Source organism: Dermacentor variabilis, chromosome 6 (assembly GCF_050947875.1).
Source record: "Dermacentor variabilis isolate Ectoservices chromosome 6, ASM5094787v1, whole genome shotgun sequence".
NCBI classification, from domain to species: domain Eukaryota; kingdom Metazoa; phylum Arthropoda; class Arachnida; order Ixodida; family Ixodidae; genus Dermacentor; species Dermacentor variabilis.
The window spans coordinates 178,236,014-178,260,243 of NC_134573.1; the positions used below are offsets into that span (position 1 = coordinate 178,236,014).

The window sequence follows — 24,230 nt, forward strand, 5'->3', positions numbered from 1 at the left end:
TGCAATGAGCCAATGAGTTATGGGGCTCAATCAGAGACTTTGCAGTGAGCTATGACAATGCAAGAGCAAGCCACATCTGCAGGCAGCAGATTTAGTAGGCTAAGAGTATGAGTGCAAAATGCATGTAATGCGGGGTAATGATCTTACCTGATTCCCAACACGCACCTTGAGGCTTTGAACCGTTTCGCCTCGATGCTGTAAGCATAAAGCTGACTGTATGATCAGAGAAATTGTATCAGACTGTTTGCGTAATGTCCACCTCTCCGTAGCTTTCGAAAAAAGTACAACTTTCATGACTACTTTCGACGTTCCTTCCTCTTATGCTTTCGAAGCTGCGCGCCTCTGTTCACGTAGTCTCCAAATGCACGGTATGCTATGCCATTTTACGCAGTTTGAGCCTTTTCATTACCACTTATGTGTCCTAAAATAATTATGCTCTAATTTACGAACGAATTTACCTTATAACATTTAGCTTTTTCTGTCTCCATATTTTTTGTGTCATCATCATCGTCATCATACGAAGCGGTCAAGCAGCGAAGTGAACATGGCGGCGTGCATCAGTTGTCAAACTTTACGCCTGACGTGACGGACGTGACTATGGTGCTGCCTATGGTATTACCATGGTATTACTAGTTATACAATCAGTTATCATTCTTAGCCACTATTTGTGGAGGTAAGCGTTCACTCCAAACCCCACTGGACAAATAAAACGGAATAGCATAAGGTGTTATAAACGGAGGGAAACGAAGTCCTCAGGCCAGCGGTCGCCGGCGCTTACTTTCACTTTTCCCCGTAGCTTTCTGTGCACATTATCAAGTGCGCCGTTAACGGCATAATCATGTCTGACGCCTGGAAGGATATGCAAGAGTTCAAATCGCGGCAGTCGAGCCTGCGTGAACGTCTTCAGCGTCGCAAGAAAGAGCGCCAAGAGATCGTACAGGCCATCTCAACGGAGCCTGTCACAAGTACTTGCGAGGACAGTAGCGGAGCGCTGAGTTCTGCAATAAATCAACCTGTAGGATCTCCACAACCAGGCCACCAGGCGACCGGTGCCCAGTGCCCTAGCACCGACTCTCCGGCCCCCGCTGATGTAGACGAGGTGAGTAGGGGATTTCCGTCTTCCAAATCTGGTGGCCATGTATATGAAGTTTCAGCTGCCTAGTCCTCATCATCAATTTGTGGTGGAGTCGCAGCAGAAGAAGAGGTTTTGTAACAAATAGGCGCGGCATCTGAGCTGGAATAGGCGACCTTGTTGTTGGCTTAAGAGGGACAGAACGACCTCAACATTCCAGAAAAGTCTGCTTCTCTAGCGAAAATTCTAATACAAACACTAATAGCCTCTGAGGTTATTGACACAAATACAGTCTATTAAGTCTGTTAGTGTATTAGTCTAATAGATCTATTGGTGTATTGGTCTAAAAGGTCTGTAAGTGTGTGTCTAATAGGTCTATTGCTGCGAAAGAAAGTGTTGCAATGCGCCAGATACAGAACGAAAAATGGGCACAATTGCTAAAATTGCTAAAAGGAATTATTAGCACAGCATGTATTTTTACAGATTCATCTTTCAAAATCTTAGTAAGGCCAGCAATCTTGATTGCCAGAGCTTTTAGTCGACTTCGACCAGAACACGTCCCTTTGAAGAAGTGGTCAAAAAACCTGAGCAGGAAAATACACACATACAGAAACATTTAAAAGCAGGGGTGCTAGTTCTATAACTAAAAGTTCAAGCTTCTAAATTGGAATAATGTGGCTCCGCAATTACTGAACTAAGTTCAGGACAAAGTGTGATATGCTAGCTCAAAATGTTCATCACAATGAAGGATGATGCCACCTGACAGGACAAAACAATCAGAAAGCACACAAAAGCAGTGTGAGATGTTCTGTGTGTTACATCGAAGCTGTAGTCAGTAAATGCAACTCTAGGCAGAAATCTTGTACAGCATTGTCAGAAACAGGCATGTCATTGCTGCAATGTGCACAACAATCGACCTGATGACACTGTACTGAAGTACGTCCACCGTTGTCATAAAAAAAAAAAAGAAACCTTTATCCTGTACTATAGAAGCATAAATAAGTTGAATGATTACCTCCAAATGGTAGAATCGGTGCAGAGGAAAACACTGCACACCGATGAACGCTGATAGATCCACAAAGCCACAAAGTACAGGAGAAAAACAGTTGCCTTCTGTTTTTATTGAAGTCGCACAGCATCCACAGATGGAACTATCCGAATATACTACTGCACGAATAAGATTGTGCAGGTGCTAACACCATGGGTCCCTTAAAAACACATTGTTCATTCACTAACAAACATGCACGCCTCGCCTTGACAGGGCAGCAGGCTAATGCACACATGCTTTGCGCAACCACGGCTGACTAGGGTCACAGCTTTATGTCCTTCCCGCCCGCTGTGTTCCCTTCTGTGCAGTACTGCTCTTTCATGTCAATAAATATTACGACCTTTTATATGCGGTATCAAGACAGAAATTTAGGTTACAAGTTTAGACACAGGTGTCTTTCATGTACGGTGCTGATATGGCCTGGTTCCACCAGCTTGGTGCGCTGAAACTAATACAGACATGCTAACGCAGTATGCTGCACATTTGTACAGCAGAATGCTTAATGATTCAGCGATTAAATAGAAACACCTCTCCAGGAAAGCAAGTGGTTGCCTGTGTAGTCAAATTTTTCATAAACTTTCACCCTCGCATTAAATAAGAGTTGTGGAATCCAGCAATGCATGTTGTATAACTGACCAGCAACAATCTGTATAAGACCCATTGGACCTATTAGTCTAATAGAGAAACTGGCAGACACGCGACACTGTTTGTATAAGACTAATAAATCTAATACACAGGGTCTATTGGTCTTATAAGTAAATCGGCACAACTAAAAGAAATTTGTGTTGGTCTAGTACACAACTTATACAATACAAAACTGTATTAGACTAATACAAACTTCTACTGGAATTTTAGCTAGGGTTGGATTCTGACAAGATTTCAAGGTCAAGTACTTGAGCACACTTTTACCACAATAACCTGCTCCCATTACTGCGCTGAAGGTAAATTTGCTCTTATTGCCAGCAGTTATTCAGAAAGCCTATATTATACTGGCTAACCACATTTTAAAGTAATACAATAATTTCCCATGTTTTTGAGGGGAAAAGCCAGCGCGCGAACGGGGACCAAGCAACACTTGTTCATTGAAGCAGTGTATCACCGTATTAGTTTTAATGTGTCTATCAAAATTTTTTGTCGCTATTTATGTTCATTCGTCAGTTTCTTTGGTTCTTTCTTCTGGCGCACCAACACAGGTGGAGCGTCGCTTGTTGCGTTGTCTTCTTGATGTTGCACTGGACCTGCCGGCAGACTCGCGTCGACTGCAGGCCATTGTGAGTCGGTCACTAGGCCGGGATATTGACCACGGTGCTCTTGAAGACTTGTTGCACAAGCTGGCTGCACAAGAACTTATCGCACTAGGTGAGGACGTCACAGCTGAAGGGACCCCCTTCCTCCAAGTGACCTCGGCTGAGCACACCCGTCTGCAAGCCTTTGTTGATGCTCAGGTGATTAACAGCTCTTTCTCAGAAGATAACAGTAAAAAGCACCAATTTCTTAACAGTAGAGTTTCGAGGCAGCCTTGCAAATTGGATGCTCCGTAGGAAAGATGGAAGCCGTTTCAATGGAAATGCTATGTTTTCTTGAAGGAAATGCAATTGAGATCTTTTTTTTTTTTTGGCAACGAAATATTAGTGGTGGCAGAATATTATATATGTGCAGTAACTACTAATTATAACTATTTGGCTATAAAAATTCGCTTACTATTGTTTAAATAAACTACATATTTCAAATGCAACATTTGTGAAATTCAAGCTAGTCAATATTTAAACATGTTTTCATCATCAGGCTATTACCAGCTTGCTTTTAGATATTCATCTTTCAAACCTGTCGCACAATATTTTGGTTTGTAACAGTTTTGTTCTGAACTGTTTACGAGTGCTTTGTGTTAAAATGATGCATGGAACATCAGTGTACTTCTCCAGAAGTTTGGGGGGGGGGGGGGGGGATAGCTTGGAACTAGGGGTGTGCCAATATTCTAAACATTGAATAACCAAATCTGAATAATCTAGTTTTTTCTTTTCTACACTTCTACATACCCACAACATATTATCTGTGCAAGATCGTCACAAATACTCACTAGGCACTCTGATGCACAAACTCTTCTATGGAAAACTTAAACTAATTGAGGAAAACCAGCTTCCCCATTCTAGATCCACGAGATTTGCTTCCAGTAATGACTATTTGCTTTCTATTCCAAAGACTAACTACAGCAAGTTTTCGTCTAAGTTTTCCACTACTTACCTTTGGAATTCGTTACCACTTAAGCTTAAGGAACACTGCACTATTAACATGTTTAAATACAACCTTCGCACTTCAACTTTTGTGATTCTGTATTTATTAAGTAGCACTGGCACATTCTTATTTCTTGTTATTTTGACCTCAGACACTGCACTAAATAAATAATTAAATTAGTTGTTATAGGAGGCCCCTCCTTCAGTCTTTGACTATGGGACCTTCTGCATATGTGATGTAGAATTATGAGAAATTCTTGCTGGGCAAGTTGGTGATTCATTATACCTATTTTTAAGGCGCCAGAAAAACCACATGCAACACACAGGAGAGAACAACGGGAGAGAGGGCTTTATCAGGCGCTGTGTCCCGTTGTTCTCTCTTGTGTGCAGTGTGTGGTTTTTTGGCGCCTTAAAAATAGGTATAATGCCATGTAGAGTTGCCATATCCTATGCATACTAAAACCAATTCTGATTCTGAAAAAAAAAAAGATATATAGTAATAGTATTTGGTAATGCATATATCAATATCGTGGAACTAAATGTGTGGAAATAATCAATACTTTTCAATAACAAACGGAGTAGTCACTGTGCATAAATTTGAATATTTTCTAACAGTATTGAAGTAATAGTATTTGATTCACTTTCAAAATTTGCTATTCACATGATCCAAATTAGAACTTTTGCTAGTCTCAGGTTTTGAGTGGACATATCTAAAGGACTGGCTGGCTTTAATACTGTAATTGCAACACATGCTCTGAAGTAACTAAGAAATTAGTGAATATAACGTAAATATTTGATCAGTTATCACACATGTATTCATGACCACAACTGCTAATGATAGATGGTAAGTTGGGCCAGTTAGTCAGGATTCATCGTAAGGTTCATAACAGTGCAACACAGGACACAGACAAAAAGGACAAAACAGTGCCGTGTTGTCGTTTTTACTTTCCTTTTGTCTGTGTCATGTGTTGCGCTGTGACGAACCTTATGCTAATTATAGGTCGCTATAAAAAGGACATTTGTATGTCTTTTGTGCTGTCAAGAAAACTGCATCTTCATTGTAATCATTTGTATATTTAGGGAAACATCCTTTATAATACAAATCAAAGCTAAAACGTTTCATGGTGTATAGGATAAATGTAACTGCCAGTGGTGACAGATATTCTGTTTGTGTTTATATTACATATGTTATATCATTCAGAGACTAGAGAGAAAATCAATACTGAAGTCATTGCCCAAAGCTGCTTGAAGCAACAAATGTAGTAGTCTAAAACATTGAATTTTTTTAATTTCTCATGCTTGCCTACAGGCCGTCTTCATATGAGTGGCTTATTTTTTTATATATGCACTTGTGGTGGCATTTAATAAGACACACCCTGAGACGCAGTTTACATACATAACTGGCACTTCAGTGTCATGGACTTTATGTTCAGTACAAGTCATTGGTATCAGAATGTGACTGGCCGAGTGGCACCAGGTGGCACCATTGGTCATGCATGTTTACAGAAACCAACTTCCTTCCACCCCCTATCCTGCCCATTCCTTCTTGATGACAACAGAGGGCGACAGGCTGCAGTGGCTTAGCAGCCATAGCGTTGCGCTTCTAAGCACGAGGTTCCGGGTTCATTCAGTTCACGCCGTCATCTCAATGGAGGAGAAATGTAAAAATGCTCGTGGTACTTAGATCTAGGTGCACGTTAAAGAACCCCAGGTTGTCATAATTAATCTGGAGCCCTCCATGGCAGCATGCCTGATAATCGTATCGTGGTTTTGGCACGTAAAACCCCAGAATTTAATAATTTACTTTTTTACAACAGGGGGATGGCGACGAGATGCGGGGGAAGCGGGGACAGAAGCGTTCTGCGCCTGACCCGATTGAGTCGCTGCTTTCACTTCCATCGGCACGGGAGAAAGAGACCAAGCAGTTGGGCGAGGAAATCCTAGAGCTCCTGAGCAAACCGACTGCCAAGGAGCGTTCTCTTGTTGAACGTTTCCGCTCTCAAGGTGGTGCACAGGTTTGTGTAGTTTCACTTGTTTCAATAATTTCACCACATTGAAGCAAACAGTGTGGTTAAGCATTATGAAGGAAAATACAGTGTGGCATAAAGATGGTAAGATGTACGAGATCGGATAACCGGGTGAGTTGGTGAACGTCCATGGCAGTGTGTCAGCTCTGCACGAGCAAAGAGAAAGCGTGAAAAATAATTCATGTGCAGACACTCTCACCTCATAATTTCTTTCAAAAGACGCAAACATGTTACAGTCAAACCTCTACATAATAAGTACAGATGTAACAAATTATAAGATATAACAAAGTAAATATAAAATGCAGCTCACCGATATCAGCATGCAACAAATGTGTGCTTATAATGAATGTTGGATGTAATAAAGGTATTTTTGTGTTGAAAATGACTAGTTTTTAATGAGGCTTGACTACCGACAAAAAAATAAACAAGAGAAACTACTGGAACTGCGTTTGTGCATCATAAAGATTGCAGTGGTAAAATAAATTCTATGTCACTCGCAGCTATAGATGTTTGGCTGATGCAAGTTTTCCCTTTGCTCCTAATATGGAAGGTCTCTATGGCCTCACAGGCTAGATGCTGACCATGACTAGACAGTGTTTCCGTGTCGCAAAAGACTTTGCTACACCAACACATATGACACTGCACATCAAGACAGGAAGAATTCCAGACTGAGAGCAATGTTCTTGCTAGCACGTGTACAGTATTGCAAGTTTAATCTTTGCACTGTGCAGTCATATTCCCAGTGTGTGTGTGTTGCGTACACTTTATTTTTCTTTGGCATATCTCTTTGGCATATTGGTCTTGCATTGACAAAAAAATGTAAACACAAAAATCAGCCGGCATACTACTATGCTGGTTGTATATCTCGGGGAAGAAAGTGACAGGAACATGAAGTTGAAATACCAGCAAATAATGTGTGTTGCATATGTGATATGGGAATGAGAACATGTGGGACGCAAGTAACAGAGTGGTATAAGGTGAGACAGAACATAGTTGAAGTGCACTTGTCGAAGTTTGACGTGGCACGGTTCTCCAGATTTATCAGAGCCTTGCTATGTTACTTGAAAAGTGTGAGCTCAGTGGGTTTCTTCTTCGTGCTCATGCGAGAAGGTAAGAGAGCCACTTGTGCATGCACTTGTTGCCTTGTACTACTTGCTTGGAACATGCAGACTTCCTTCTAACTGGCAGTGTTCCTACAATGTTTCAAAACTTAATAGCATAATTTTGAATCTTGTCTAGTGGGGCGTGACATCTCTTTCTTATTTTACATTTCGAACATTGTTTACCTGTTGCCATCATCATTCAGCACCGTTTAGAAGAGTGTCTAAACTGGGGTCCACAGCACCCTACGGGTCCTTGGAGTAGGTGATGGATGTCTGTGAGGACTGCTGCAGAGCCGTGTTATTGATTAGTGTAGTCTATTGAAAAAGGCATTTCCAGTGACCTGTCTCTGTGGGGCTGCGTGCTCCACACTGCTGGATCATATCAGTAGCAAGAAGTTGTGCCATGTTTTTCACGGCGGCCGCATTTCGATGGGGGCGAAATGCAAAAACACCCGTGTAATTAGATTTAGGTTAAAGAACCCCAGGTGGTCGAAATTTCTGGAGTCCTCCACTACGGCGTGCCTCATAATCAGAAAGTGGTTTTGGCCAGTAAAACTCCATAATTACAATTATTGTGCCATGTTCTTCATTTATCATTTGGCAAATGACAAATGAAGGGCATAAACATTAATACTGGTTGCTGTAGATTGATAGACTTTGCTAGTTAACAAGGTCCTAGCTTGATTTGTTTTTGCTTGCACACTTTATTCCTGTATCCAAAACTGGGTTCAACTGGTGCCCATATTACCAGGTTTAAGAGGCTGTGAGATTCATGAAGCTTAACTATTTCCCTACCATGGGGAAAATAGGTGTTTTTTGTAGGCTACGCCAGACTTAAACAGACTTAAACAAAAGGCAGAATGAATGCACTTTTCATGCATAATGTTTTTATTAATGAGATGTATGTCAAAAAACATAAAGCGCCAAAATCAAGATTGTGGGATAAAATTGAACAAAGTTTATAAAGACACGCTTGTATCTACTAAAAAAATATGTAACAAAAAATATGAGATATGCAAAATGGTTGCCGTCTAATTGGCACTATCTCCGAAAAAAACAATTTTTCATTGAACAGGTATTCCACTACAAAAATTTAAGTGCAAGTATTACAGTTTGGCATGCCAGGCTGCACCCGCTATTGTTCCGGGCTGGCTTGCGTCATCGTCGGTCTCAAAGTCCGACGAAAAGGTAGCATCCTCAGACTCGCTGCTGCTAGATCCGTGGATACAGTCAGCCACAAATGCAGCAGAATTGAGATCTGCGATCTTTCGAAGCGCGTGCACTGCTCTCGGAGGCGGCCATTTTTACTTTCTGCTTTGACGATTGCCAAACTTCAGAGTGCATTCAGAAATTAATGCCTGGTGGGAAAAAAACGAAGTGCTTAGAAAACAAAAATATAGTTCTCCTTTACGTCCTATGGCACAGATTGTCTTTGAACAGCGCGAAAAGTCTAGAAAGCGGTGTTTCAAATCATTGATAGTGGGCAGCCATTTTTGCTTTCTAGTTTGAAGAGCGCGAAAACTTCGGAGCACATTCAAAAGTCGCCGCCTGGGGGAAAAGGGCGAACTGCTTAGGAAACAAAAGAATAGTTCTCTTCCTTCACGTCCGATAGCGCAGTGTGTCCGTGAGCGGTGCAGAAAGTCTCGAAACAGGCATTTCAAACCATACTTAGTGGGCTAACAATGTCCAATGGGCGCAGTGCGGAAAGAGTTAAGAACTGCTGCCTTGATGGAGGAGTGCCACTGGAAAGAAAAAAAAAAGACTGAGAATTGAATGAACAGAAAGTATGGGGCGGGGGGGGGGGGGGGAGGTTGTTTCATCATCAGCAGCAGCAACATCACCGCCAGGAGTATATTTTATGTCCACTGTAGGATGAAGGCCTGTCCCAGCCATGTCCAGTTACCCCTGTCTCATGTCAGGCGACTCGAACTTACGCCCTGCAATTTTCCTAATGTCATTGCTCCAGCTGATTCTCTGCTGCCTTCAACTGCATCAATCCTGTCAAGCTAATAGACCACTGGTTATCTTCTCTGTGCATTATATGATCTCTCCAGCTACTTCTTATTGTCCCTTATAATATAATTTACCCATGTTTGCTCTTTAATCTATACTGTCAGCATCAGGATGCTTAAACCATGTTGAAAGGCAAAGTAGAAAGAGCTTCAGGAAAGGTACAGTTCGTGGCCACATGAAGGTAGCATGAAGCCACGAGGAAACCCAAACCCTGCTCTTTAAGTTGTCACATAATTCAATCTTGTCCTACCATCTTCTAGCCTTATGGTTACCTCATTTAGTAGGGCAGCTGCCCCAGTAAAGTGGTGGTGCAGGCTTCAAATCACAGGCCAGGAAGAAGTTTTTCTTTAACTGTGATCTTTGTTTCTGTAGAATGCATATGTGTTCTTATGCTACTTTCAGTGGGAGGCCAACATTTTCTTTATATGTACAAAGCGTTTCTGCGTTCCTGCGTTTCATTGGAGTGCATGTTGTTTTTTACTACCGCACGGCCTTGCGGTCTCTTCATTGTACTGGAAATCAAGTGGGATAACCCATAGCCTGCTCAGATAACTGCAGTTCTTGTGTTGTTGCTGAAAGAGCGCATGGCTGACCTGTTTCGGTTGCCTTTGTTGGCCAGGTGCAAGAGTTTTGCCCACATGGCACCAAGCAGGAGTGCAGCCGCAGCTCCAGCACTGGGACAGCTTGTAACAAGCTACACTTCAACAAGATCATCCAGAAGCACACAGACGAGTCCCTGGGCGACTGTTCCTTCCTCAACACATGCTTTCACATGGACAGCTGTAAATATGTGCACTATGAGGTAAACATCCTGCACAGCAGTGTGGTTACAATTCATGCACCCTTTGTTTTAGAGGCAAATCTGAACAGTCATTGTCCTCTGAAATAGCAATGTTACAGGTACCCTTTGAACCCCAAATATTCATTTATTGCGCCCATGGTCATGGGTCTTGCCATTCAGATTTAAAGAGAGAAGTGCAAGGCAAAAAAGTTTCTGGCTGACTGTTTTTCCTTCGGTACTTACTTTCGCACAGACAGATGCATGCACATTCTGCAACGTGACCATGCTGTTTCTCTTGAGTACTGGCTTGCAGAATTATGGAATCGTGTTCATTGCTTTGCTCAGCAAACTTCTGTTGTCCCAAAGAGCAACATTACCGGCACCCTTCTAGTTTTGAGTAAATATTTACTGTGCTGGAAGTCATTACAGTTTCATGCGTTTAGAGGTATATTGTCACCTTGTGGTGGTGAACAACCACAGTGGCACAAGACATGCCAAGAAACTAACTGTTTACTGGGTGAACTTTTGCCCAGCAAAACAAGTAACACACTCTGTCAATGATAACAGTGAGCACACTCGTCGATCACCAAATTATGATCTGTGGCTCAGACGTGTCAGCTATTTATACTCATTGAATTTTTCAGCGTAATCCCTTGCGCTCACACAAGTTCTAGAATCTATTTGTGTTGCGCATGCAATCTGATTACAATAGGTTTGGCGACAACGCAAGCAACAGACAGAATCGGCCAGAACAATCGAGAATGTTCCAATACATACAGGCGTGTCTTGTGCTGAGCGATAACATTGAACATTTGTTAGCCGGTGAAAAGCGGTCACAGGAAAAAGATAAGCAAGTGCACATGTCAATATTTTCTATTCACTGGCGTGGCTCAGTGGCTGTTGCATTCTGCTGCTGGGTGTTTTCTTTGGGTGTTAATCACCATCAGTCAGTCAGTTGTATTTTGTATTACTGTGGTCACAGGTGCGCTTGAAATAATGGAACACATTTCATTGGAACATCCAGCTTATGCATATTGAAGGACTTGTTATTTTATTAGGGGGTGCTCAGTGTTGCAAGAGCCACCAGATATAGGAAGCACACTAGGCCCCTATGCCTTCTCTTTCATGATGTCGAGCTTCATAATCCTGTTTCTAATTTCTTCGAGACATTGGCTTAGTTAACAACCTCCAGAACATCTACATATTCACCTCCGCCTCACCAGTAGGTACCATAATATTTTCTTGCCCTTTTTTTTCCCCTGCACTCTGTTGGGAACCTTTCTGTCCTTGGTCCCTACTCCTATGCACAATGACATGTAGGTGGCTATATACACACCTGCACAATTCTCTGCTTATCACACGCTCTCTCTGTACTGTGTGCATCACAGTGCCTTCATCAACTCTTGCATTCCAAATAGTGCTTACTCAGCTGGTCTCATTTGCAGCTTTTTAACAACTGCCTGCAGTTTCTGTTGTAAGTGTGGCTACAAGTGAATGGTGGTGATCGCTCAGGTGGACAGCAGTTCAGTGCCAGTGAGCCGACCTCCAGTGCCATTGGGCAGCTCTTCTCCCCCAGCATTATTGCGGGGCACAGGGCCAACTGTGCTGCATCCTCCTCAGTGGATTCAGTGTGATCTGCGCTTCTTTGACATGAGCATTCTGGGCAAGTTCTCTGTGGTGATGGCAGACCCACCATGGGACATCCACATGGAGCTCCCCTATGGCACCATGTCCGATGATGAGATGCGGAAGCTCAATGTTCCCAGGTAACTGCTCCATCTTTAGCTTCCAGCCTGTGAAGGTATCTCAGCATAATGCAGTGCAGTTAAACATTGATATAACAAAGTCGGTAAAATTGGCAATTTGATTCATTATATCGAAATTTCGTTAGATTAATATTTGATCTTTTATGCAAATAAGCACAGTCACTGATGGACTTTTCTTACACTGAAGGGGCCTCAAAATTTACCAATTATGGGGCATTCAGAAGAAGAAAATTTCAGTGAGAAAGAAAATAATTTTGTTGACGAAAGATACAGTTTCATGCCGTGTTGACGACATCTTCAAGAATTTCGGCAGTACGAAGCGAAGCTAGCCATGCTTTCGCATCAAGTCCGCCCTCGCAGCTGCTAGTGTCGCCCATAGGGGGATGACACTGTCATTAAAAGCATCAGCAGCAGGGAGACAATGCTTCATCTGGCTTTTGCTTGCTTCTCCAGAACTCGAGATTATGCAACCTCCAGCATTAAATGCGAGGAAAGACGGTACACAATGCCACGCCATCTCAGCTCATCCAGGCTTTGTACATATGGCAGGTTACCTCTAAAACAGGGTGCGCTTGCTGCATATGCTCTCAGCCATGTGCTGCCATAGCCACACTTGATCGTGAGCTCCCTCCCCTCCTCCCTTTCCCCTTGCTCGTGCAGGAAGACTGTGCTCGTCAAGCCACCATCCTTCTCATCTCACCCTCTCCCACACCTTCACTCACACCTAAAGCATACAACGTGCAGTGTGCAATAGGATGTTACTGCACTTGGACTTTATATGTAATATGACACTGCTTTGCTTTAATGCTCGCTCTCAACTGCGGGGTGCACAATTTGAGAGGTGTGTGCACAAGCAGTCGCATGTAATTCAACCACTTGACTACCTGTGTCCATAGAAGTTTCCATTTATTGTCTCAGTTTTTCTTGCGGCAGCACTGAAATTTTGTTATATTGAAATTGTGTATAAACACATTTGTATTCCGAATAGCCAAGTTCAACCAGCTGAATGTCAACTACGGCTAGAGCTCTTTATAATGCTTGAAGATGAGCAGTTGAGTGTACCACTAGTCAGTGCTTTTTTGCACAAGATAATTTCTCTTCGGGTACCGCTTTAGGTTTTGTACTCTGTCACGAGCTCTCTTTGGGGTGTGGGGTGTGCAGCCTGACAGACGACGGCCTCATCTTCCTGTGGGTGACAGGGAGAGCCATGGAGCTGGGCCGGGATTGCTTGAAGCTCTGGGGCTACGAGCGCTGTGACGAGCTCATCTGGGTGAAAACGAACCAGCTGCAGCGCATCATCCGCACAGGCCGCACAGGCCACTGGCTCAATCACGGCAAGGAGCACTGCCTGGTGGGAGTGAAGGGGAACCCCAAGGCATGCTCCTTTCTTGCTCCTTACCCAGAGCAATCTGTGCTTAAATCAGGGTCACTAAAGACCACTGAACAGTAATACCTTGTACAATTGTACCTCAATGTTGTGAACACCGGCATAACAAGTTATTGAGTATAATGAAATAAATCTAAAATGTTTCTCGCTGATATCAGCATGTAACAAGCATATGCTTGTAATGAATATTGAATATAACAAATTAATTTTGTGTCTGATGTGACTTATTTATAAACGAGGTTCGACTGTATGAGAAAAGTCTTTAAAGTTTGTGGTGTCATAGTGACCTGGTGAAGTTGAAACTTGGGCATGAAAATCAGGAAGGAAAAGTATAGCAGTTAATTTTCTCTGCTGGCAATGAACCTTCATTTACGAAATAAGTACAACTGGAACTATGAAAGAGTCTCTAACCAGTCTTACCATATTTAGTAATCTTTTTTAATGTCACTTTAAATATATTCATTCCCATAGTGCAGCAGCTTTTCCAAATATTGCAAAATCCCTGCCTGCCTTTTAGAGTGGAGCTCTTTGGTGCCCATTCCTGCATTTCGCGGCGCCATCATTTCTTGTTGTAATTCTGTAGCATGTGGGATCTCTCACACCCGTACTCTTGGGACAAAGGAACGACAACACGGTAGTGCAAACAATCACAAGAGCATTTATTGCACCTTTCATAGATCAATGCCTGCTAGCCGAGTTGCTATCCACAAAACATGCCGATGGGCGCGCGACAAATCTAGAAGTCTGACTCACCGCGACCGCATAGCGAGCGAATATGTTCGCCCCATGCTGGGTCCCAACGCCTGGTCGTTCGCGTGTACAGTCACGCCAACGGTGGCGCATTCCAAGGCGGCCACGCAAGACGGTCTCGCAGAAGCCAGAGGTGGGCGCACGCGCAGCACGGCATGTCCGTCCCGCTTGCTTCCCGAACCCCAAAGAGAGAGCGCCTTGTCTCCCGGCGCCCGAGTAACCCCGCAGCGGCGCGACACTCGCGCCATCTCTCGCACCGTGCTTGTACCACTCCGACCGCCGCGGCCCACGCGGCGACGTCGCACGGAGACGGGCGCTATGCGGGAAAACAAGATATCATGGGGACCCCACAAGCTGCACGCGCTCCTGGCGCCATCACTTGCGCACGGCTTGAGCATTGCTCTCTTTGCTCCTCCTCTAATGCCACCCCTGTGTGGCGGCAATCGGAGTGCCGGCTCGGTGGCGGCTGATCTTGATGATGTGCTGCTGCCCAAGCCGATATGCATAGCCTCCGCCGTTTGCCACTATGTGTACCTCTTCCTATCCTCTCACCCTCCTCCGTGGCGGCGACCACGGAGGAGTGTGGGAGCGAGAGCGCATGGTGCTCTCTGGTTACTGAAGCACCGGCTGGGTATCAGCAGATCATGGTGTGTGCTTCCCAAGCTGAAACGCAGAGCCACCTTCAGACTCGCTAGCAGCTTCAGCAGCGTCAGTCAGTCGCTGCCATGTCTTCGCCGTGCAACGTTCCTATGCACCTACGCACTGCCTTCCGCAACCTCCTGATAAGCGAGGCAGTTGCACCAAGGTATGCTCCGTTTGCGGCGGCTGGTGCGAAATGTTCTGCATGAGACGGATTGTCCGAGGCTCACAGACGGTTTATATTATAATATATTCCATCTACCTTTATAAGTAGTTTATTCTCGGCCAGTTCTTTCTGAGCCATGAGTGAGGCAGCCGGTAGAAGTCCTTCATCTGCCGCTGCTGCTAAACGAGCTGCCCGAGCACAGGCCCAGCAGTGTCGCCGCCAGAATCCAGAGGCGCGCTATGCCGAACCAGGCATTGGTGCAGCAAGTCGAGCATATATCCATCTATTTCTCCCACCACAAAGCTTCCTTCATGACAATCAAGAACTGAGAGTGGAGTATGTATGAAGAATAAGAAGTTGTCTGTAACTGTACATACATGTCTTGCTCGAATTCGTTGCCTCAATATATCGAAAAGCCGAAACACTTGAAGCGCTGCACTCAAATTTCGCATTAGAAAGTAATATAATCGTCGGCAATTTTTTTGTTTATCCAAGGCCAAAACATGGTGGGGTCATGGCAGCCATAGTTTTGAACTGACCAATTATTCCAGCCAGTGGTAAATCTGTGATGTCCTAATAAAAATGTGCAAAGAACACCTTGCAGTTTACCTCCGTTAATTAGACGTTGACGGAACTGACGAAATTGATTGAGTTATCCGGCTGGTGGAATGAAACACAATGCCGGGAACATGTCAAAACACACTACTGATTCATTTGGTACTGTATTTGCCCGATTCTAACGAGCCTACAAATTAAATGTGCACCTGCCTTTTATATGACTAAAGTAGAGAACTAACATAGAAATTGTCAAGTTAATAAGACAGCTTTATTTGAACAACACCAGCATGGCGACTGCATTGGCCACGCCCGATCGAACAGCACTACCCTTCAGTTATTGTCCCACCAGAAACTCGACATGGCGGTTGAATTCCACTGCCGCATATCAATCTGCATGCCCTCATAACCATCTTGTTGGCTATAGTATTTTGCGATAAACATGCTCAAATAAAATTTCACCAGAAATTCGAGCATCACACACTCGACCATGGTAGCCATGTGAGCAAGACAATAACCAATGTGACAATGTGGCTTTAAATGCCATCATTCTTGACTGGGAATTCACGATAATACACAGACAAGCATTTTTTTTTCTTCTGTGTTGATTGGTGCATCGTAATGCAGCGCGACTGACCGTAAGGCCAGCGCTCTAGGCACCACGCGACGTAAACGGCAACCTGACCCAAGTGAGGTGTTGGACGAACAAAAGTTTACATTTTCTTTTGCACACAAATGCAACAAGTCATTCGTGCTGTGGAATGGTTTTCGATATACTGATCACGACACTAAGCCCGCTTGAAATGCAGTTGCAGTGGTCTGCAGCGGTACCCCTTCTGCACATCAAAGTGCTTGTCACTTTCCAAACTGTGCTATGCCGACATTGACACACCTGTACTGCAAATCACGCGTTGATTTGCCCCACGTTTAAATGAGCCATGCCATCATCCGTCGGCAACACGACCATGCAGAAGCTGCTAAATTTGTAGGTGGCCTTCAGGTTTCACAACTTCCGTGTTAATTCTCACTCACGTGTTTTGAACCACCTTTGTAAGCACAAATGAAAAGCTCTCAGTGGGGACATTGTGGACCCGAAAATCACACAGTGATGAGTCTCCCACATTGCTGCCATGTGGATCTCTCACAAGGTCTACCAAAGTGTAGATGTTGTGTGCGGTGCCTTTGGTTACCACAGTCCGATTCCCATACAGTCCAGTCTTCCTTCTCTAAATTGAGGAGAAGTTGTGGATATGAATGAGAGAAAATTGGTTTCAGTTTTCTCCATTCCCCATCAGAACCCTAAAATACCTTCCGCGGAACCCAGTTTGAGAACCCCTGATATAAGTGATTCTTTCTTGCGTTCTCTAAGATTTGCTTTTCCACATTGCACTTCCCATCTTCAGAGTTCCAAATCTTACGAGGGACCACATTCCCGGTCAAAAACTTTTGCCGATATTATTTCCGGTGTGCATTTATTGTATCTGATAGCGGTGTCCAATCCAATGAAGTGTCACATTGGATTGGATGTTACATCATGCAGAAGTGGAAATATTCCTGGAAGTGGTAGACCTGGAATACGAGGCCAGAGCACATACTTGAAAAGCAGCAACTTGAATTATGCTGTAGTGCTAAGACAGTTTATTTATAAATTGCCATCCGGCGATATACAACACTAAGTATAATCACTTTGCTATATGCAATTTTACGCTAGTATTACCTGATGTAAGAAATTCCAAGAAGCTCTATGGTTACATTTGTGTGTCTTTGTTGGGCAGTCACCCGCTGCAGTGGCTTGGTGGCTAAACGACTACTGATTACAAGGTCACGAGTTCAATTCCTAGCCATGGCGGCTCCACATTTCACTGGGGGAAGAATACAAAAATGCTTATGCACTTAGATTTAGGTGCTCACTGAAGAACACGAGGTGATAAAAAATTCACTGACGATTACAATACTCCCTGATGCGAAATTTGAGTGCAGGTATATACATGTTTTTATTTCGTGATATATTGGCTGGCGTGAACAATCTGTTTCATGCAGCAAGTTCCAAGCAGAGCAAAGTGTAAAGTGGTTGTGATTCACAGCAGCTGCCGTGGACAGACCTCCGCTCATGCAGTGCTTTGTTCCATACAGATGACGCACGCTACCTAGCACCATATCATAGCCGTTGTTGCCGCCCAGCACGTCTTGTGCAGCACTATGCTTTTCTTCTCACGCTTTCGTTCCACCAACGACGAGTGGCCCTTCATCGCGGGGAAGTTGTGCCACCAGTGTCAGTGGCGACAACACCTAAGGAAGTGTCACATCAAGCCTTAGTTGTAGCCGCTCACCATCACCCCTTGCAGAAGCAGTGATCCCCGTAAGACACGCTGGTACTGCGGACTGACCTCAGCAGCAGACGCTGCAGACGAGCGTAGCCCTCCCTACCTCACGGCACCCTGGCCCTACCTCGGAAGTGCAGATCTCATCTGCGCTTCCGCCTAGATATTTACCGCCTTATGCCTAGGTAAATACCTAGGCATAATGTTGTCCAACGATCTAACCTGGAATGCACGTGTCACTAGAGTGATATCATCTGCTAACAGAAGCCTTGGATTCTTAAAACATCATCTACGTCAAGCGCCCCTAAACCTAAAATTGCTTGCCTACAAGTCACTCGTACGCTCTAAGCTGGAATATGCCTCTGCCATCTGGAGCCCTAACCAAAAATATCTAACAAACTGTCTACAATCAGTACAGAAACGTGCCAAAATATTCATTCATTCATGCTATCCATATAATGCCAGTGTATCATCGTTAAAAGCAGAATCCGGCCTAACAAGCCTGGCTTGTCGGCGTCTTATCGCTACTATGTACTTATTCCATAGGTTCTTTTACAGCTCACTTCATCATCCTTACCTACATCAGTCCTCCTGCATGCATTTCACTCTGCATTGGTCCTCCCGTTCAAGTCACCCGGCCATGTGCGCACACTACCACTTTTGCCTCATCATTCTTTCCACGCTCATCCTTGGACTGGAACGGCCTTTCGCAGGGCATCGCCATAGTCACCTGCCCATCCACGTTTTTGAACTGTATAATTAACATATGTAACAGCAAGCAAACTTTTACCTAAACTTCTTTTCCTTGTGTTTCCTTGTGTATTTAATTTCTTTTATTTGCTACTCACCCTTTATGTAATACCCCCAATCCTGGGGGCCTTTAAGGTAATAAAGTGAAATGAAGCTCGCCGCAGGAACGGGCTATTAAGAGCTGCGCTCTAAAATTAATCTTGAGCCCACCATTACAATGTCTCGTAGCCACTGGCACAGCTTTACCTCTCAATTCAAATTTTATAAAGCTGACATCTGCTCATCGTTACTACACTAATGGGCATGCCTTTGTATAGGACCATTATTAAACTCCAATTTTACTAAAATGGAGCTCTTAAAAAACCATTTAAGTTTTTTTCTTCGAATTGGAGACTATCTGTATAGCAGAGGGCACAAGTTCGTTGGTCAAACTGGACTTTCCATGCTCCAGTGCTCAAAATCATACGAGCTGCTGCTGGAGCCACATGAGTGACAGCTGTTGTGCCATGTTGCTGCAGGAAATCAACCGGGGCCTTGACTGTGATGTGATAGTTGCAGAAGTTCGTGCAACAAGTCACAAGCCTGATGAAATCTACGGCATCATTGAGCGCTTGTCTCCAGGCACACGCAAGATTGAACTCTTTGGACGACCACACAATGTCCAGCCCAACTGGATCACTCTCGGTAACCAAGTGGAAGGAGTTCGGCTAACGGATCCTGAGCTTATCAACGAGTTCAAAAAACATTATCCAGACGGCGACTGCATGAAGCTGCCACAGTGAGTCTTTTTCCTTCTTTTCTTTAAAGCGAAGCTTTCTAGGTGAACACTCTCTGACCTTCCAGACCGTGGTTGCTGCTGCTCTTTTGTTGAATAACTTGCACACGGGACAGGATGACACTTGCATAATGAATCGGTTTATATGTAGCTCGATGTGCACAGTAGAGCCTCATTCATACGTTTTTGAGAAAAATGCGGTGAACATACTAACTAGAAAAACGTACGATCCGAAGTCAGAAGCAAATTTGACAGACTCAACTGTAGTTGACATCTGCGTAATGTGAAATGTTGCATGAATTGTTGCAGCAGGAGCTGCCGGTACATGCCGAACTGGTGGGGCCCGAGCAGCTTGAGACATACATTGTCATTTTTGCAGCTTCGGCAAGCTTACATCTGCGCTCCTCTGTTCAGTCTGGGTCAGCAGCTTCTTTAAGTGGAGCATTTTGGTGGGAAACTGACGTGCCCACTCAGTGCGAATCGTTGCGGCACAAGACGTCTACATGCATCAAGCTGGTGAGGCTTGAGCGACTCAGGACGCACATTATTGTTTTCCTATTACATAGTGTTTTAATACAGCGACCGGAAACCGGAACAAAATTGAGCTGGTGGGTGATGCCGGAATATGATGCCTACAATGTCGTCAGAGCGAAACATGACACTCACTTTGTGCCACCTGCCACAGGGAACGGTGGCACGTTTAGGTTATCGCCCATACGAGCTTAGAACGACAGAAAGCTGAGCTAGTTGGTAAGGATTCATTATGCAAAAAAGAGGTGAGGCGTGCAGACAGGACACAAGAGTAGAGAAGTGGACAACACGAACGCCGACTATCAACTGAAGGGAGCACTGAGGCGAAGAAAGAAAGAAGACACAAAACTCATATGTGCAAGCTCAGGAATGGTATCACCATGTGTCAGTCGGGTACACGTGCCAGTCTATGTGAGAGATAACTGTTAAGGCACTTAATCTCTTCCTCGCATTGGGACATTTGTCGTAGTGTGGTACCAACTATCCTATACCCTCTTCATAGAAGGCAGCCAGCTGTGCTTTCAGCCAATTCTGTACACTGGTATGCAGCTCGTTGTTTGAGTCAAACTCCTGTCCTCCTGGTCAGCATTTCATGTGAGCAAGAGATGGTAATCAGAGGGAGCCAAGTTCGGCCTGTTTGGTGGGTGATCAAACACTTCCCATCGAAAACACTCCAGGAGTTTTTTTATTGCAGGTGCGCTGTGCGGCCTCGCATTGTCATAACAAAGGAAAATGCCTTATGACAACATTCCTCTTCGCTTGTTCTGAATTGCATTTTGTAGACGTTCAAGAGTCGCTCTGTACGAGGCTGCAGTGATGGTCGTGCAACATTACATGAATTCCACCAAGAGAACATGATTGCTGTCCCAGAACACAGTAGCCATACCCTTTCTGCTGGACAAGGTTCACTTGAACTTCTTTGCTTTCGAGGAATCGGAATGCATCCACTGTTTGGATTGTTCATTTGTTTCTTAAATTTTGAAACGGTCCCATGTCTCGTCCCCTGTGATGATCTTCTTCAAAATACTTTCCCCTTTGTAGTGGTAGTGTGGGAGAAGCGTTAAGGTTGTGCCCGTTCACTATGTTTTGCGATGGTCAGTCAGCATCTTGGGAACAGAGTTTGTGGTACTGGAACCTATCACTCACGGTGGTGTAGATAGCTGACCGTGAAACTTCGGGAAACGAATCACTCAACACAGAGACTGTGAACGACTATATTCTCGAATCACCTGATCTACTTTCTGAACAAGATCATCAGCTAACAGTCTCTTCATTCCCTGCCCGCCTGCATCATGAACATCTGTGTGACCTGCTTCAAAGTTCCTGCACCATTGCCGCACTCTGCTGTCACTCATGAGAGTTGTACTGTACATGTTACTCATTCGTTGAGGAATTTCGGCTGCATTGCACCCCTCAGCATGCAGAAACGGAATGGCAGCATGCCCTTCACACTTAGCCGGAGTCTCTACTGTGCGAGGCATGTTTACGTGCTCACTGCATGCTCAGAATTGACAACTGCGACCTCACGCAATCGACAGGCATACTAGAGATACTGCGCAACACATCTGCACACAGCGTCATTGAATTTTCACTGTGGTTTTCATTCTGCAATCGATCGGACCTTGAAAAAAACGAACAAAAGGAACCCTCACAAAAAACATGCAGTATGCTTCCAACGATACTATGCCTCACATGCTGTGAAACAGATATGTGAAGATGCTTATCCCAATAGGATTGATAGTGATAGCTGTGAATGTGGCGTGTGACGGCCTGGGAGGAGATTTGCTGGTACTGGAATAGAAAACTGAGTGCGAGCCTGCGTTTTTATGTGAGATGGGTGGGCAAGTATTGTGGGGAAGCTGCTTAGGAGGTGGCTAAAGTTCTTAAATACATGTGCCTCGCACCTCTTGTTTCTGTGGGCTCTAGCCGTTGAAAACCTAGCATACGATTGCAGTTTGCCGATGTACTGAATGCTGGTGCCAAAAAAGTGGGTCGCATATTGAAGGTTTCTGGGTCTTGCCGATTGACCGGGCAGGCACGTGATCATAGAAAAGTTTTACAAGATAAAAAGTTTTACAAGCAAGTTACCTTTTCATGTGCATCTTGTACAGGACATTTTCAATGCCCTGACAAATTAGGACAGAGTTGCACCACAACTACTAAAGTGTAAGACTACATATAGGGTAAATCATGTGACAGCTACAACATTTATGTCAACACTAAGGCGTTACAATGACTGTTTCTGTGCAAGCTCAGTTTATTTTTACTCACTGAATTGTGTAATACAGCAAGTTGTCCATGGCCACAGTCTGCACTATCAGAAATCAATGTGGTTTATAGACTTTTTGTAACACAAAAACATAACTTGTATAACATTGAACATATAAATGGATGCCATTCTACACAGTTGAAGCAATAGAGAAAGCAATCAATGGGCTCTTTATGAAGGCACGTGTACAATGAGGGAAAGGTTGTTGTTTAGGAAAAGAAATGAATTTAAATTTTAAGCATATCAATTTATTAAGAACGGAAACTGAATGATATGGCCCCCATGCATGTGCCTCAAATCCAAGCCATCTAATTGCAGCTATTTTGTTGTTCTTGCAATTATAGTTCCGATTTCTCGGGGCACCTACATAGAACTGCAGTTCATGGTCCAAACATGCAAATATAGGCACTGTAAAATGCAGTTGGGTACTTGCTTCTGTGTCTTAAGCGAGGTTTTTGGGTGTGTCTTCTAGCTCCAATGAGGAAATAGGGCTAGAAAGCTCTAATGACTTGTATTCAAAGCTGAAAATTAGTTCTGACCAAAGTGAGGAGGAGTGGCATAAAGTGGCATAAATTAAAAATATCAACCTGATTAATTGAAACCTTCATTTGAATAAATAATCAAATTTGTGGACTTATGTATGTGAACTAAAAAAAAATATTTTAATTCTTGTACTTCGAAAGAACAAACAAAACATGATATTTAAATGGATAGTTGCCTTTAATATCGTGTCAACAATGCGTAACCGGAGTGGGCATATATATAAAGTGTATCATATTCATTCAGACGAGATCATGTCTAGCTACAGCAAACTCGTTCACTCGACCAATTGTCGCACTGGCTTGAAGTGGAGTGCTCATGGCCAACCTTTGTTCTGACTCATGGACATGCCCGCAGGCTCTACCTGAGTCGGAAAATTGTAGCTCAGTCAGTCGTTCCCTTCCATGCGGTTAAGCAAGCAAAGTGCAGACATTGGTGCTGGCACTTGTCTGATTTTGCTCATGTGACATCATCGAATTAGCCATGATAAAGAAAATTGTTGTTATTAAAGTATTAATTAATCTGAGCATTAATCACTCAATCGCCTAGCCCTAACTCAGACACGATTCAAAGCTGTCATCTGCCCTGTGTAGTGACATAGCTGTCGGCTTCTTGTGTCTTCCAGAGTACCTGTTAACATGGGTATGAATGTGTGGCCACCGGATCCCCAGATGAACCGGCCAATGATGAATCCTATGGTTGGGTATGGGGACCCAATGGGTATGCCTGATCCTGGCCTTATGTACGAAGGTCTTCCTCCTGTACCATATCACCACTATCCTCCACCACCAATTGTGACACCTATACCGCGCCAATAAAAGCTTTCTCTGGTAGGCATGCTGGACTGGTCCTTCATTCAAAGTGAGTGAGCCCCCTTTGCCAATATCAGGCCTTTCATTTTGGATGAGCACTTCAACTCGGGAATGTGGTTTATGTCATCTGGCTCGTTTTGCAAAATTTGGTGCCATCTGCTCGGCATAGTTTTCTTGCTCCGTAAAATAATATATATTTGGTCCTGTGAAGTTCTAAAATTATCTGCCAATTACGTTTCAACTGCTGCACAAAAAAGAAAGAAATAATAATAATAATTAAATAAAATAGGTAAGTAAAAGAAAGAAGGAAAGGCAGGGACAAAGGTTGATCTCTTGTTGTGCAGCGATTTTGTGACACAGAAAAAAAAAAGAAAAAGTGGCGAGACACAGTGGACATAACACAGGCATTTGCATTGTCTTCCCTGTTCACTTGAACTTTTCTTGTATGTTGTAAACCTAAAAATTGCATAAATAAGTCAGGTGCAACAGTGAGAGTGCAAGACTTGTTTTCCTATTTACATATTGCTTTGCAAGGCAGCATATATTTTGGAGGCTAATATTTTGTTGTAGCTGCTAAATGACTATTTCTTTTTTTAATTTTTGTCACAAGCTGACACCTTTTCGCCAATTTGGTGTCGTAAGTTAACTGCCCTTTACATGCATAACTGAAAATTAGTGTCTTAGTTACGGCCCT

General features: G+C 43.8%; 1 protein-coding gene across 1 annotated transcript; it reads left to right on the forward strand.

Annotated features, from left to right (window-relative positions):
- The first annotated feature begins 513 nt into the window (after positions 1-513).
- Mettl3 (methyltransferase like 3) lies at positions 514-23,559 on the forward strand. Its single transcript, XM_075696949.1, has 8 exons — positions 514-1,099; positions 3,314-3,565; positions 6,169-6,366; positions 10,114-10,296; positions 11,788-12,041; positions 13,203-13,416; positions 19,128-19,387; positions 23,350-23,559. The coding sequence occupies exons 1-8, from the start codon at positions 839-841 to the stop codon at positions 23,540-23,542; spliced, it is 1,815 nt and encodes a 604-aa protein (XP_075553064.1). The 5' UTR covers positions 514-838; the 3' UTR covers positions 23,543-23,559.
- The last annotated feature ends 671 nt before the right edge of the window (positions 23,560-24,230 follow it).